At 42.3% G+C, this 13,718-nt stretch overlaps 1 protein-coding gene across 1 annotated transcript; it reads left to right on the top strand.

Moving 5' to 3' along the window:
* The first annotated feature begins 3,269 nt into the window (after positions 1-3,269).
* SLC35G1 (solute carrier family 35 member G1) lies at positions 3,270-11,108 on the top strand. The gene is made up of 3 exons (XM_036072492.2): positions 3,270-3,529; positions 8,035-8,215; positions 10,256-11,108. The coding sequence occupies exons 1-3, from the start codon at positions 3,352-3,354 to the stop codon at positions 10,992-10,994; spliced, it is 1,098 nt and encodes a 365-aa protein (XP_035928385.1). The 5' UTR covers positions 3,270-3,351; the 3' UTR covers positions 10,995-11,108.
* The last annotated feature ends 2,610 nt before the right edge of the window (positions 11,109-13,718 follow it).

Below are 13,718 nucleotides of genomic sequence, written 5' to 3'. Positions count from 1 at the left end.
AAGCAGTCCTTCCTCCCTGCCTCCTCTGCCTTGAGGTCAGAACCTCAGACTAGTGCAGTGGGCTCTGAGCTGGTTTCTCTCCATCTCAGGATTCTGCCCCACCCTTCACCCTGTGGGGGAAGCCCACCTCTCTCCAGCTGTAAGTCATTGTCACCAGAGTCTAGAAATAACAATGCTCAAAGAAAAACTTAGCTCCTCCATGCCTCTGCTGGGTAGAGCTACAACTCAGAGCAAGTCTTCTGACTTAGTCTGGTCCATATTTTCCTTATCAGTTGCTTTTTATATTTCTGTGGCTCTTGTTTGTTCAGCAAACAAGAAAAACTAAAGTGACTGCTATCTTTCATACATCACTGTTGGCAGCAGAGGGGAAGGAAGTGAAAGGGAATAAAATGCAAGACCCAAATCATCCCATCACCCTTAAGTCACCCTAGTCAATACTGGTGTGCTAACCTATTTTCTTCTCCCTTTTTGAGGATGGTATTGAAAGTGAAGTAGTCAAGATATTTCTTGGTCAAATCATCCAATTCTTTCTTCCTTACACATCCTAACCACCATCTTTACTATTTGAAAAGGGAAACTAACAGGGTTCCTGGACCCAATTACACTGGGGAGGGGTGTGGGCAGTGGGAGGTTTCCCCACACAAACAATAATTCTCCAGACACCAGCTGGGTGTCCTATAAGTCAACTCAATTCTGACCCTATTTACCCAGAGAAAGTGTCAGACCCCACAGTTTAGGGACTCAGTCCTACGAGGCTGCTCCCCATCCATTCAGATGCCAATTACACGTCCAGGTTATTTCATGTGCTTCTGACCCACCAGCTATAGATGGGGAGTTCCCAAGACTCTTGCCTCAGGTTTGATGAATTTGCTACAGCAACTCACAGAACTAATAGAAGCATTTTACTCCCTAGATCACCAGTTTACTATAAAAAGCTATAATCAGGACTAGCCAGATGGAAGAGAGCCACAGGGCAAAGTATGGGGAAGGAACTCAGGGCTTCTTTGTGCTCCCCAGGAGACCCATTCTCCCAGTACCTCCACGTGCTCACCAACAGGAAGCTCTCCAAACTCCATCCTTTGGAGGTTTTTATGGATGATTCATTATATAGGCATGATGAATTAAATCACTGGCCATTGGTGACTGAACTCAATCCCTGCCCCTTCCCCTTCCCCACAGGTGTCCAGCGGGACTGCCAATGCCAACCCTCTAATCACTGGATGGTTTCCCTGGCAACAAGGCCCCCCCCCCCCCCCCCCCCCCCCCCCCGTCCTTAGGTGTTTTCCGATAACCTCATTAACATAAACCCAGTTGTGGTAGAAAGAGGTTTGTTATAAATCACAAGATGCCCATTACACCTTTATGGCTCTGAAGCTATTTTAGGAACTAAGGACAAAAGACCAAATATTAAGACAAAAGTTGCTTCCATTGTTCTTATTGCTCAGGGAATTCCAAGAGTTTTGAGAGCTGTGAGCCCAGAACCTTGGCTGAAGAGCAAATAAATATGTGAATGACCGAATATATACTTCCTGAAAATCACAATATTGCAGGGACTCTTCAAACACTCTGCACATCTAAGTCTTACAAATAAATGCAGTTGTGAAACTGCACTTGATTTCTAGATGTTTGGAGAAATTTTTTGGTTCCTGCTTCATAATCATGATCTATCACCTTCACCACCCTTCCCTACAATTTCCCCACTAAAATACCACCACCACCAACAACAACAAAATCAGTTTCATATGTTTTATAAGCAGCCTTAAATTCTTTTTAAGACAAGGCAAAAGTATATGTTCACCAAGTTAGAATTCAGGCGGCCATTTGTCCCAGCTTGCCTACAACAATCCCGGTTTATGCCTATTGCCCTGCATAATTTTTGAAAGCTCCTTCTTCTACTCTATAAAAGGGCGGGTCCAGTTTAGAGGATAAATTAAATGTTCACCTTATATAAAAATACACCTTGTGGGGCGCCTGGGTGGCTCAGTCATTAAGCGTCTGCCTTCGGCTCAGGTCATGATCCAAGGGTCTTGGGATCGAGCCCCACATCGGGCTCCCTGCTCCGCGGGAAGCCTGCCTCTTCCTCTCCCACTCCCCCTGCTTCTGTTCCCTCTCTTGCTGTGTCTCTTTCTGTCAAATAAATAAAATCTTTTTTTTTAAATAAAAAAATACACCTTGATTTTTCAGTAAAGTGCTTTTCAGGTGACACTGTGCTTTTGCCCACATCACTGGACTTGATTTGCACAACTCTGCAAAATAGGAAGGGAAATACTTTATCTCAAATAACCAAGGCCTCAAGTAGTAGGTGGTGACTGTCTGAGGTCACATACTCAGGGACAGAATCAGAGGCAGAACCCAGGATTCCTGCCTTCAATATTTTTCAGCTGTTGACCAATTTTTGCAAATACCTGAGTAAAGACAAACTCTACTCTCTTGGTTGGTAATCTGCTTGCACTTGGACCTAGAACAATTTAGGCAGGTTCATCCCTGCCCAGACACTGTCCTTTTCACATTTAAAGCAAGCAGAGATGAAAGAAGAATTACCTAAACATAAAGAGCCTATTAGTGAATTCCAGGGATCCTGGGGCCAAATGACATATGTTTTTTTTAACTTTACTGGGCGCAATTATGTCAGATTATTGGAATCTTACATCTAACCAAATTAGGATGTCTCAGTTAACAACCAAAAAAAGAAATTAAAAAAAAAAACCCAATAATGAATGCCTACTGTTACAAAGAACATATAAATAGGTTCTGCCCCAGTCTTACAGATATATTTTCCCTATGGTTATGTGCTAATCCTTTTTTTTTTTTTTTTTTTCCTTACCTAAAACCAGGAAAATTCTACCTTCCCTGGATAACTGGCAAGGAGACAAAGACAGGCACAGTGTTTGGCAAGGTCTCCAGGGTACTCCAGAGGTGCTGAATGGGTGCCACACCATTAAATAAACGCACACTCTCCTAACCTCCCGACGGCCTAGCCCAAAAGAAGGCCACAGGACCCACAGGCGTCCCCTCCCTCTCTTTGCAACGACAGAAAGGGGTCCGCTGTGCCTGGGTAAGGATGACTCCAAGCCACTGGCCAGTCTAGCCGGACCGCAGCAGAGGGGAGGACGCCCTCGGACTAGTTGTGGGCACCAGCGCCAGACCAGGGAGGTGGCCGGCCTCCTCCTGCGCAGGAGGCTTCAGGAGCTGAAGGTAAGAGGGCAGCGGAGGACAAGCGCGGTCCCCGGCAAGGGGAGGAGGGCCGCGCGCGCATGCGCCCCGCCCCACCGCCGGCCGGAAGAGCAGGGCAGCGAAGCCGCTGCTCCCCGCGCTAGTCGCCGCGGCGCGGGGGAGAGCGCCGGCCGCGCGATGCGGCCCCTGGACAGCGCCGGGGCAGCCGAGGTGCCAGAGCCCGGGCTGCGGCTGACGGAGGACGCGCCTCAGGGCGCGATCGAGGAGCCCGCGGCGGCCGAGGCAGCGGGGACGCCCGGCCCCGGCAGGTGCTGGCTGTTCGGCTCCTCGCCGTGCGCCTTGTGTGCTCCGCAGGGTGAGTGTGGGGTGCAGACCCGGGCGCGGGTCTTGCCCCTGGGGTAGGGGTGGGAGTGCGGACGCCAGCGGGCGAGGGTCCCCGCAGCTGCGGGCCGGGGGCGCAGTGAGGACCGTGCCCCCCATCCCTACCCTGCTCAGAGCTGAGGAAAACCCTCGAGCCCTCACCTGGGGGTCTGCAAAGCAGAAGCCCCTTTCGTCCCCGCTGGCGCGAAGACTGGAGAAAGTTTCTGATTGTGTTTGGAACCCTTTTGGGATTCTGAAACTGTTCCTATAATTAAAGTGTTGCGGGCAGGACCGCCGAGTCAGATTGCAGCTCGGTGCGCCCTGCCGGAGGTTGGAGGTTGGGGGATCAGTTAAGAGGCCATCTCGCAGCCAGCTGAGGTTGGGAGGGAGCTAAACTACGAACACTGATGACGGTGGTAAGCGGTGTTCCTTCAAGAGGAAGTTGAAAAGCACAGAGTATGGGGCGCCTGGGTGGCTCAGTCCTTTAAGCGTGGGACTCTTGATCTCGGCTGAGGTCTTGATGTCAGGGTTCTGAGTTCAAGTCCTGAGTTGGGCTCCATGCTGGACATGGAGCCTACTTAATTTAAAAAAAAAAAAGGCAAGCATAGAGTCTAGAAAATGTTTGCTTCAGAATCTTAGAATCTTAGGAAGGCAGAGTTGAGTGGGACCACTGGTTCTTAAACTTTTGGGGTTAGGAGGACTTTTTTGTTGTAAATTTTTACAATATATCCGTAACAGCTCACACTGAACTAAACCAGATTTCCATTATTAATATAATGAATATTTTGTGATTTTTTTTTTCCTATTTTTTAAAATTTGAATCATTATATCATAGACCTGAAACAAATATAGGACTTTCTTAGCAACTAATCCTAAACAAGGCAGATGCACCTTACATAACATTTTTAAGAGGTTCACAGACTTGTCTCCAGAGCCCAGTACCCTGTGTAAAATCACCTTGATCTCGTTCAACCTCTTCCTTCCACAGAGGAGGAAAGTGAAGCCCAGGAAGGTGAGGGCTTTGGGGCGGGGGTTGCCTTGTTTTCCCTAGATCTGGCATGTGTGGGTGAGACATGGCACAGGTCCCTGCAGCACCACGGTTAAGGATCCCAGCATGCCAGAGACCCAGGCCAAGGCCCTTTGTGTTGACCACAGTGCTACTTTAAGCACATTCCTCCTTAAACTCCGCCACCCACCTGGAGCATCTTCCTAGAAGAAGAGGAAAAAGTAGATCTCCTTTCAAGACAAAGTTACACAGTCTGCATCATCTCATCCTCTGGGTGACTTCCACTAAACGTGACCCTGGATTTCTATGCCTCTTCCCCAACCCCATTTCCCCCTTTCTGTATTATGAACTTTCCGCAGTTTAGAGAGATGAACCCCAGAAGATGATTCTTGCTCTATTTTTGTCCTAAATGCTAACAGAAATGATCAGACTTCTGATTATTTATGCATGGGCTGGTGGCTCCAGAGCAGGGGTCACTTCAAGCTGTGCTGACCAGATGTGCAGTCCGTGAAGAGGTGAATTTCTCACTTTATCAGTTATGGCTGAATGTCATTTTGGTGGAATGCTGAGCCAGTCCTTACGAACTCTTAAATGTTTCTGCTGTTGTGAGCCAAAGAGGAATACTGTACACTCAGGCAGCACATGGCAAAATGATAAACCTATATAAGCGACTGCACTTAGGAATCTTGAGTATTTTAACTTCAAAGAAAATTGCTAATAGTAAGACTTAGTTATAGTTATCGTAAGATAAGCAGATAATACTCTGAAAACAGGATTGCCAGAGAAATGTTGTCATCGAACTTTGTGACAGTATCATTTTAACGGCTTGATCATGGGTATCTCAAGAAAGCTCATTTTCAAGTTCAGGTTGAAACTGTTAAACCAGTTTTCTACATTCTTGGATAACCTTCACAGACAGCATACAGCTATCCTAAGACATCTATTTATTTTCTTGAATGACAGTGTGGATCTTGGACTGAAGCAAGGAGAAGTTGTCTTCGATGTGTGCCCCTGGAAGGAGTTCTCTAGTGTAGCACTGGTTCTCAAGCTGGTGGAGCTTTTTACCGTTGCAGAGATCCTGTATCAGTGGGTCTGGAGTAGGGCTCAGGAATTGAAGTTTAAAAAGTTAACTCAGTCAATTCTCATTCCCAGCCAGAGTTGTGAATCACAGTTTAAAGCAGAGGATAGAAAAACTGAGCAGCTTTTCAGTTTTCTTCTAACTTGGGAAATTGCACTGTGGCCACTTACTTAATCTGAATTATTTAGAGTTGCCAAATTATTAGCTATGCTTGTAGTGGAATATGATCATAGAAGCACATTACATAAGCAAATGCCTCTTTGGATTATGCTACTCTCTTGTTCATCTCCATTGGCAGAATGGAAATTATTATTCAGTAAGAGACAGGTCCGCCTGAGTAGAACCAGGCCTCACCTTCATAACAAATAACCAAGCTCAGCCAGGCCTTGTAACAACTGCCCTGTCCCAGTCAGCAGTCATGGGCCTTAAGTGTTTATAGGCAAGAAAATATGTGAGTGGCTATGTTTTAAGAGACAAGATAATCAGAACCAGGGGTGTAAAATTAAGTTTTAAAAGATTTAAAATGTCATGTTAAGTTAAAATATTCCTGGAGAAAAATTTAAAAGTTTAGGTTGGAGAAGATCCTTGAAATATAGACCAGGGAGATGTTTTCTGTCCTTGATCTTCCTGTTCTATCTGAGGGTGTAGGTTCTATGTATGAGTTGGGCTTCTTTTTAGAAAAACTATTTTATTTGGACCTGAACTCTGAAATTTCAGAAGTTGAACTCTCAGGCTGACCACAGCCAAGGCATGTATTTTGTGGTGCTTAACTTGGAAGTCTTCTAAAGTTTCCTTCTCATGGGCTGAGTATGTGCAGTTTGTTTCTGTGGTATCTGAGCACATAGGTAGTGAACAGAATGTGGAGGATTCTGGCACTTACAACCTATCACCCTTGACATGACGACACCCGCTAGCTCCAAATGATTTTCTTCGGCTGTGCACCTGGAACAGGAAAAGGGAGAGGCCTCTGACCACAATGGCATCTTTCACCACACACGTCAGGCTGTAGAATGCTCCTGGAAAGATTGTGCATCATCATACTTTGGTCCCAATTCACAAAGTGTTTGTCACTCATGGGCAAAGGTATCTCGCAGCTATGAGGATGTTGAAATGTATTACCTGGTGTTTGCATTTATCAGAGGAGGGCATTTTTTAAAAAAACATTATTATGCAATACCATTCTATAGCTGAGTAACACATTGTAAATTCCTAGACTGGAATGATGATCCTAGTTTTACTATAAATTGCAAGTGCCCAAACAATACACCCTTCTGTTTTGCTGTACTCTTAACTGATGAGGGCCAGTAGTGTTTCCTTCTTATTCTCTCCTTGTTTCTGTATTTGTTTCAAAAAAGAAAAAAATATTAATATATCCCTCAGTGAGTCACCTATCTTTTAGGGAGTTCTCTGCTTATCCTGTCCCTTTTTGCTTCCCTCTGAATGGTGGGGCGGGGAGGGGGTATGAGACTGAAAACAGGTTCTCTTCCTGTTTTAGGTAACTAAGGTATAGGAAGTGGTGAAACAAAAGTTTAATGCTCATACAGACTGTCATTAATGGATTGAATATGTGATGCTTTAGAGAAAGCAGAAGTTTTCTCGTTCAGAGCTAGCCAAGAAGTTGGTGCTTAACGACGGTTCTAATTTTTTAAAAATTTTGTTTTAAAGCACTTTGAGGTCAGAGGGGTAGATACCCTAGCCCCCTGCCCTTGAAGAGTTTATGCTCTAAATGGAAGATCAGTCGTAAACCATGAAAAGTAAAAGATTTGATTAACGGTTCAAAATAACAAAACAGAGAGCCTTCTGTCGCCAGTGGTGTTAGACTTGGCGTCTTTCCATGAAGTTCTCTCATATTCTTTCATTCAGCAAATATTTAATCAGGGTCTTCCATGAGCCAGGCATAAACGAGACAGTGAGGTCCCAGCATGGAAGAGTTCACAGGCTTGTGGGGAAAGTAAGATAATCAACAAGTAGCCATATGACACAGCTATAAACTGTTGTCCAGAAAAGAACACTTCCTTTATAAAACCTGGTTCACCAGTGAGATGCTATAAATTATCACTTGGAAGCATTTTTCTCTAGCCATCTTGACAAGCATTTCTTAAAGATTTCTCTCACCGTCTTGGCAAGCATTTTTACTTTTTTGACTTGTGAGGGGTGATTCCTCAGTGAGCCAAAGGAAATCCATTTTATAGGGTAAAACTGCATTTAAAAATTAATGGGTTTAAATTGTTGCTTTCCTCAATGATTCTTCATTCTTGGTGGGGAAATGGTTCGGGTCCAGAGAATGGATATGCTTAGGAAATAGCATTGGTAGCCTGTTAGCCATTAACACTGTTCCATTTTTCTCAATTCCTAAGTGAAAATAATAAAACATATACTTGGAAGCAAGGACTAACCAGAACTTAATCTTTTTCAGAAGCCAAGAAGAAAGCACCCTGTCCTGGACTTGGCTTGTTTTATACATTATTGTCCGCCTTCCTTTTCTCAGTGGCCTCTTTATTTGTTAAAAAAGTGCAAGACGTCCATGCTGTAGAAATTAGTGCATTCCGATGTGTGTTCCAAATGCTAGTCATTATCCCTTGCTTAATATACAGAAAGTAAGTATTTCTTATCTGCAAAGTAGAAGGTATTAACAAATGTTTGTAAATCTTTTGAACTGCTTGAATTATTCTATAGCGGATGCTTTATCCCTCCCATAGATTAACCAGTTCCTACACCCTTTGGCTCTGATTACTAAAAAGTCACAAGGACCCACCCACAGAAGATGCTCTCATAAGCACAAACCACATGCCCAGCGAAGGAGGGGAAAGAGATTCAGTTATTCTCCATTCCCCATTTTGAGAACAAAGCATTCCTTGTACACAATTCCCTCCATCTTTTACCACTCTCCCTTCTTTCCCTTGGCATAACTGGTATTTAGAAGAAAAAAGGAAATGAGAAAAAGTCGTGGTGTCTCCTAATACCAATGTTTCTTTAAGTAGAATGGGCTGCTCTGTTATCAGGGCAAACAGAAGGTTACCATAATAATATCCAGGTCTTCCCCCCCTAGGGTGATGTGGGAAAGGGAAAAGGTAATCTTGAGCAAGGCCTTTTTAAGTAGTTTCATATTTAGTGTCCTCATCTGTGAACTGGAGGGAATTATACTTTGTCTTCTATCTGGCACCTTGGCTGCAAGGGCCAAGTAAAATTGATTATAGCTCAGAGCACTTTATGTAGAATGTAACAGTATTTGAAAACTATATTCCCCATCCTTCCTGTCCCTATCCAGCACCTCTTTCCCTTCCATATAGAACCCCCTCCCCACCCTTTCCCAGGTTAAAATTATGCCTCTCTCACACCGTTATAACCTCTACCCACCCCTGTGTACTTAGAGGCCTTGGAGAAGAGACCAGTTGGATGCCTGGTGGCAGTCTGTGGTTCCTTCTCTCTTTGGGCAAAAAGGCTTAAACCCTAAACTAAATGCTTCAGTCATGTGCCACCAAAGTCTCCTTGTATCTGTAACACAGTACAGATGCATTTGGAATAGTTTCACTCCGTATCCTGAGGATTTGGTGAAAAAGGTGAAAATTTACTAATTAATATTGTCAGAAATTCCTTTGTAAGTGTGGACAAGTCTCAATATTTTAGGAAATGATGGTGAGACTTCAGAAATTTCTAAGGGTGGTAACAGACCACTGATGCTAACACAATTATCTTTCCATAATAAAAGAATTGGCAGGGGAAGGCCCTGGAAGAATTTTTTAAATCCTTAGCACCAATCTGTTTTGACCTATTTTATGTTTCATTATCATGGAAGATGATACGGTATTCCAGGTATTTTCAAGGTATGAGTCAAAGGTGACCTATGCTTTCATTTCTAACTCCAGAGACCCAGGAGTCCTCATGTCAGGCCTACAGGCTAGCCTTCAGATAGGTGTTCAGTGCTGACACCAGGTCAGCAAGCTGACTACCCTGACATGTACCCAGCACTTTGCTTGGTAAATATTTAATAAAAAGAAAATTGAGTGGCAGTTATTATACTTATCCAAATGCTATATGTTCTTTTTCAGTATATTTTAACTCTTCCTGCAGAGAACAATGAAAAGTTGTCTCACATTCAATGGCTAAAATAATTTTAGCATTGCCTCAGCTTTTATAGAAAAACTCGTAAGATTGGCAATGCATACTAGCCAGGACCAAGTTTTCTTATGTAGGACAGCTCAATCTTGAAATTGTATTTATTATAAAAATCACGTATTGTCATTGTAGAAAATTGGGGGGAAATGAAGAAAAATTATCTATGAGTCTACCTATTAAAGTTTACCCACTATGAACATTACAGTACATTTTCCTTTTTGTCTTATTTGCAAGCCTGTATAGACATAGGAAAAATTAGATTTGCTTAATTATAATTATACTATTTATGGAGTTCTCTTTTGCTATTTTTGCTTATACTGTGAACACTTACCTGTTTTTAGCTATAATTAGATACCATTTTTTAAAGGTGTATACTATTAAGTTGTGGGCATTATAATTAATTTACTAGTCCCTTATTTTTTGACAGTTAGGACTTCAAAAATAATGTTTAATCAAGAATTGCAATATTAAAAACAAATACCAAGTTGGTTTAATGTGCGTTCCTCCATTTGAATTTACAGAACTGGGTTTATAGGCCCCAAGGGTCAACGAATTTTCCTCTTGCTCAGAGGAGTCCTGGGTTCTACCGCCATGATCCTACTGTACTACGCTTTCCAGGCAACATCCCTCGCCGACGCCACTGTCATCACGTTTAGCTCGCCCGTGTTCACATCTATCTTTGCTTGCATATTTCTCAAGGAGAAATACAGCCCTTGGGATGGCCTCTTCACCGTCTTCACCATCACTGGCGTGATCCTTATAGTGAGGCCCCCGTTTCTGTTTGGCGCCAGCGCCGCGGGCAGGGGCGAAAGCTACTCCCTTCACCTGAAGGGCACGATCGCAGCGGTCGCGCACGCCGTGTTCGCCGCCCTGACCCTGGTCATCCTCAGAAAGATGGGGAAGTCCGTGGACTACTTCCTGAGCATCTGGTATTACGTCATCCTCGGCCTCCTGGAGAGCATCATTGTCCTCTTCATCATCGGGGAATGGAGTCTGCCCTACTGCGGGTTGGACAGGCTGTTTCTCATCCTCATCGGCCTGTTTGGTTTGGGGGGTCAGGTGTTTCTCACGAAAGCCATCCAAATAGAAAAAGCAGGGCCAGTGGCAATAATGAAGACTATGGATGTGGTCTTCGCTTTCATCTTCCAGATTATTTTCTTTCACGATGTGCCCACGTGGTGGACAGTGGGCGGGGCCCTGTGCGTCATAGCCAGCAGCACGGGCGCGGCGGTGCGGAAATGGTGCCAGGGTTCCAAATGAGGCTTTGCTGCTGAGCGCACGGTCCCCCAGTGCGGACACGCCACACGTGCACACACCTGGAAAATCTGCATTTCCTTCACTGATTATACTTAATAAATTTCATAATTAAAGTACCATTTTTGAATATGGTATGTCTTTAATTAGCTAAGAATTAACCAGTGTGGTCTAGCAATTTTTTTTTTTTCTCAATTGTTTTGGTTTTGGTTTCTCTTTGGGTTTTTTGTTGTTGTTGGGGTGGCATCGGTAAGAGGACAGATCATTAGTTGGAAAAAAAACTGCAAAATGTTCTTTGACTGGTATAAATATATGTAATTTTTTAAAGTGTATTTTTGGTATTGATGGGATATAGGTGGGTAGGAAATTTTAGATGCTCTTTTAGCCGTGTAGAGGCTAAGAAACTTACTGATTATAATGCTGCTATAATTGGTATTATGTTGGAAATTCATTTGAAACCTAATTCCATTTAGGAGGCCAAAGCTGAAACTTGGAAAAGGTGCCTACTTAATGGTGTTAATAATACAAATGAATTAGCCTTATTTTCAAGGCTTTTATAAATGATTATCTTTCTTTTAACCCATATGAGTGCCTTTTCATTTTGATGCCAGAATTTTTATATGTAAACTTTAAAAAAAAAAGTTTTTGATCACCAGGTTTGGCTAGAAGTTTTCTGTTCAGTGGCATTCACAACTGTAGCTATCGTTTTATAATTTTAAGTTGTCCTCTGTTTTTTTGAAACTGCACTACATTTTTCTTAACTTTCTAAGGTTTCAGGTCTTTAAACCACAAGAGAGAAATCTTGGCATAACCAATGTGCACATTTCCATGCTGAAGTATTTTCCCCTCACTAGAAATGTGATTTTCTATAAATTCTCTTTGAATTTATAGTGTGATGCCAAATAAAATTTTCTCAGGATTTTATTAGGTTGAACCATATAAAATTGCTGAAATTTTACCTTTTTAACTTACAAAAACCATAGTTTCTTATGGATCACCCTAATAGATACCTCCCTTACCCTTTCTACACCAAATATTTAAAAGACTGTGGCATATATTTTTTTAAAACAACTTTAAAATACAGCAATCCTATTAAGCTTATTTTTATAGTCCTTTTCCCTTATGGAATTATATATAATAATGCTTCATGTTACTTGTTAAATGTAAAGACATGGATTCATGGTTGATTGACTTTTGTAGTTTCTTGAACAGAAAAATCCACTGTTAAATTCTAGTATATCAGTATGGTATTAAATGTCAGTGCTGTACCATGATACTAACTTCATGAATTCAAACAGCATTTTTTATCTGGAACTTCATCAGGCCAATACTCTGCAGTTAAAGAGAGAATGTAATATTTAGGAAGGCTTGGGAGGTTAATCAGGAAGTAGAGAGTACACGCAAATGATTCTTTATCACAATGAACCCTTTATTGGTGAAGCTATGATGGTTTCCAACTCTTACTGTCCAACCTAGCATCTGTTATTATCTTAAGCCTGCAGATTTGAAAGATTATAGGCTCTTTCTCTCCCTTTCATCATAATTCTTCCAAAGAAAGAAAGAACTTGGCTTCTGAGGTTTATGCCTTGGTGAGAAAGGATCTTTTCCAATAGTTCCAAAAGGAAATTTTTAGCTTGCTGATCTTCCCAAATGCTTCCCACCTGACAAACTCTAAATGAAGTCTACTTAGGGGAGTCACACTATCATTATAACTTTAGCCTAATACACAGTTTTTGGAGTTTAGAGTTGAAGAAGCATCATTTTGCAAAGGTCTTAGATAGTTACAGAATCCGAGCATTTTAGAGCTCAAAGATTAGAAATCCTCTTGTAGGAGCCATGCTGCACAGATAGAGATGCTGGGAAGGGGATCTGCCCAAGATGGGTTTCCATGGCCTTCTCCTTTCCATTATTTCCATGACAAAGTATGGAAAGTAAACCACTGCTTAAGCTACCTAAGGTAAATTAACTCAGGGAACCCTCTCCTGGTTCTTTACCTTGCACAATAAAAGAACCTATGGGACTTTGAGAGTTAAATCCCTTTGGGCCTGTACACTAGAGACATGTTTTATTTCAACAGTGTGTGGTTTAAGTACTTGAATGTCACAATATATACCAAGGTTGGAGAAAATTTTCCTTCTCTCAACTTTTACAGGGTGTCATTCTTAAACACTTTTATAATGTCTAAGGTATATACAAGGATGTGTATTGTAACAATTATGGGTGTGTATATTTTGCAAAGATTGTAGTTTCTATATCTTGAAAATATTTTCATAAATTGTTTTTATTTTATAAATACTAATAAAGTTAATATGAAAGAAGGCTATAATGTTGGTTTTTATGATTATAGCAAATGTGCTCGCCAGTCTATTTCCTTTTTCATCCATGTGCTTCAAAATTCATTTTATAAAGGATATTGATCCCTAGTCTTTCAGCTGTGATGTAATCTCAAGTTTCAATCTGTTTTGTTGTTTTTTTTAAGATTTTATATATTTGTCAGAGCACAAAGCAGGGGGAGCAGCAGAGGGAGAAGCAGACTGTAGTTAATACTGCAGAGTTGAACATTCTCCACTTCAAAATGATTCCCAGTTCAGGGTCCTTACTCCTGAGCAGTTTCCCCAGGAACTACAGGAGCAGTCTAATGGATTTCAAACCTCATTTGACTCTCTCCTGCCAGCACATAATTCCACTGTTGGGCAATTCTCAATTTCCTGGCTGATCTGCCCACATAGG

This window comes from Halichoerus grypus, chromosome 7 (genome assembly GCF_964656455.1).
Source record: "Halichoerus grypus chromosome 7, mHalGry1.hap1.1, whole genome shotgun sequence".
In the NCBI taxonomy this organism is placed as follows: Eukaryota; Metazoa; Chordata; class Mammalia; order Carnivora; family Phocidae; genus Halichoerus; species Halichoerus grypus.
This window is presented reverse-complemented; position numbering and strand designations above follow the sequence as displayed.

Excerpts from the sequence above, each read along its gene's own strand:
- SLC35G1 (XM_036072492.2), top strand. The coding sequence starts at position 3,352 with ATGCGGCCCCTGGACAGCGCCGGGGCAGCCGAGGTGCCAGAGCCCGGG. Across the intron at positions 3,530-8,034 it reads CGCCTTGTGTGCTCCGCAGG|AAGCCAAGAAGAAAGCACCC; the intron begins GTGAGTGTGGGG and ends AATCTTTTTCAG. Across the intron at positions 8,216-10,255 it reads CCTTGCTTAATATACAGAAA|AACTGGGTTTATAGGCCCCA; the intron begins GTAAGTATTTCT and ends TTGAATTTACAG.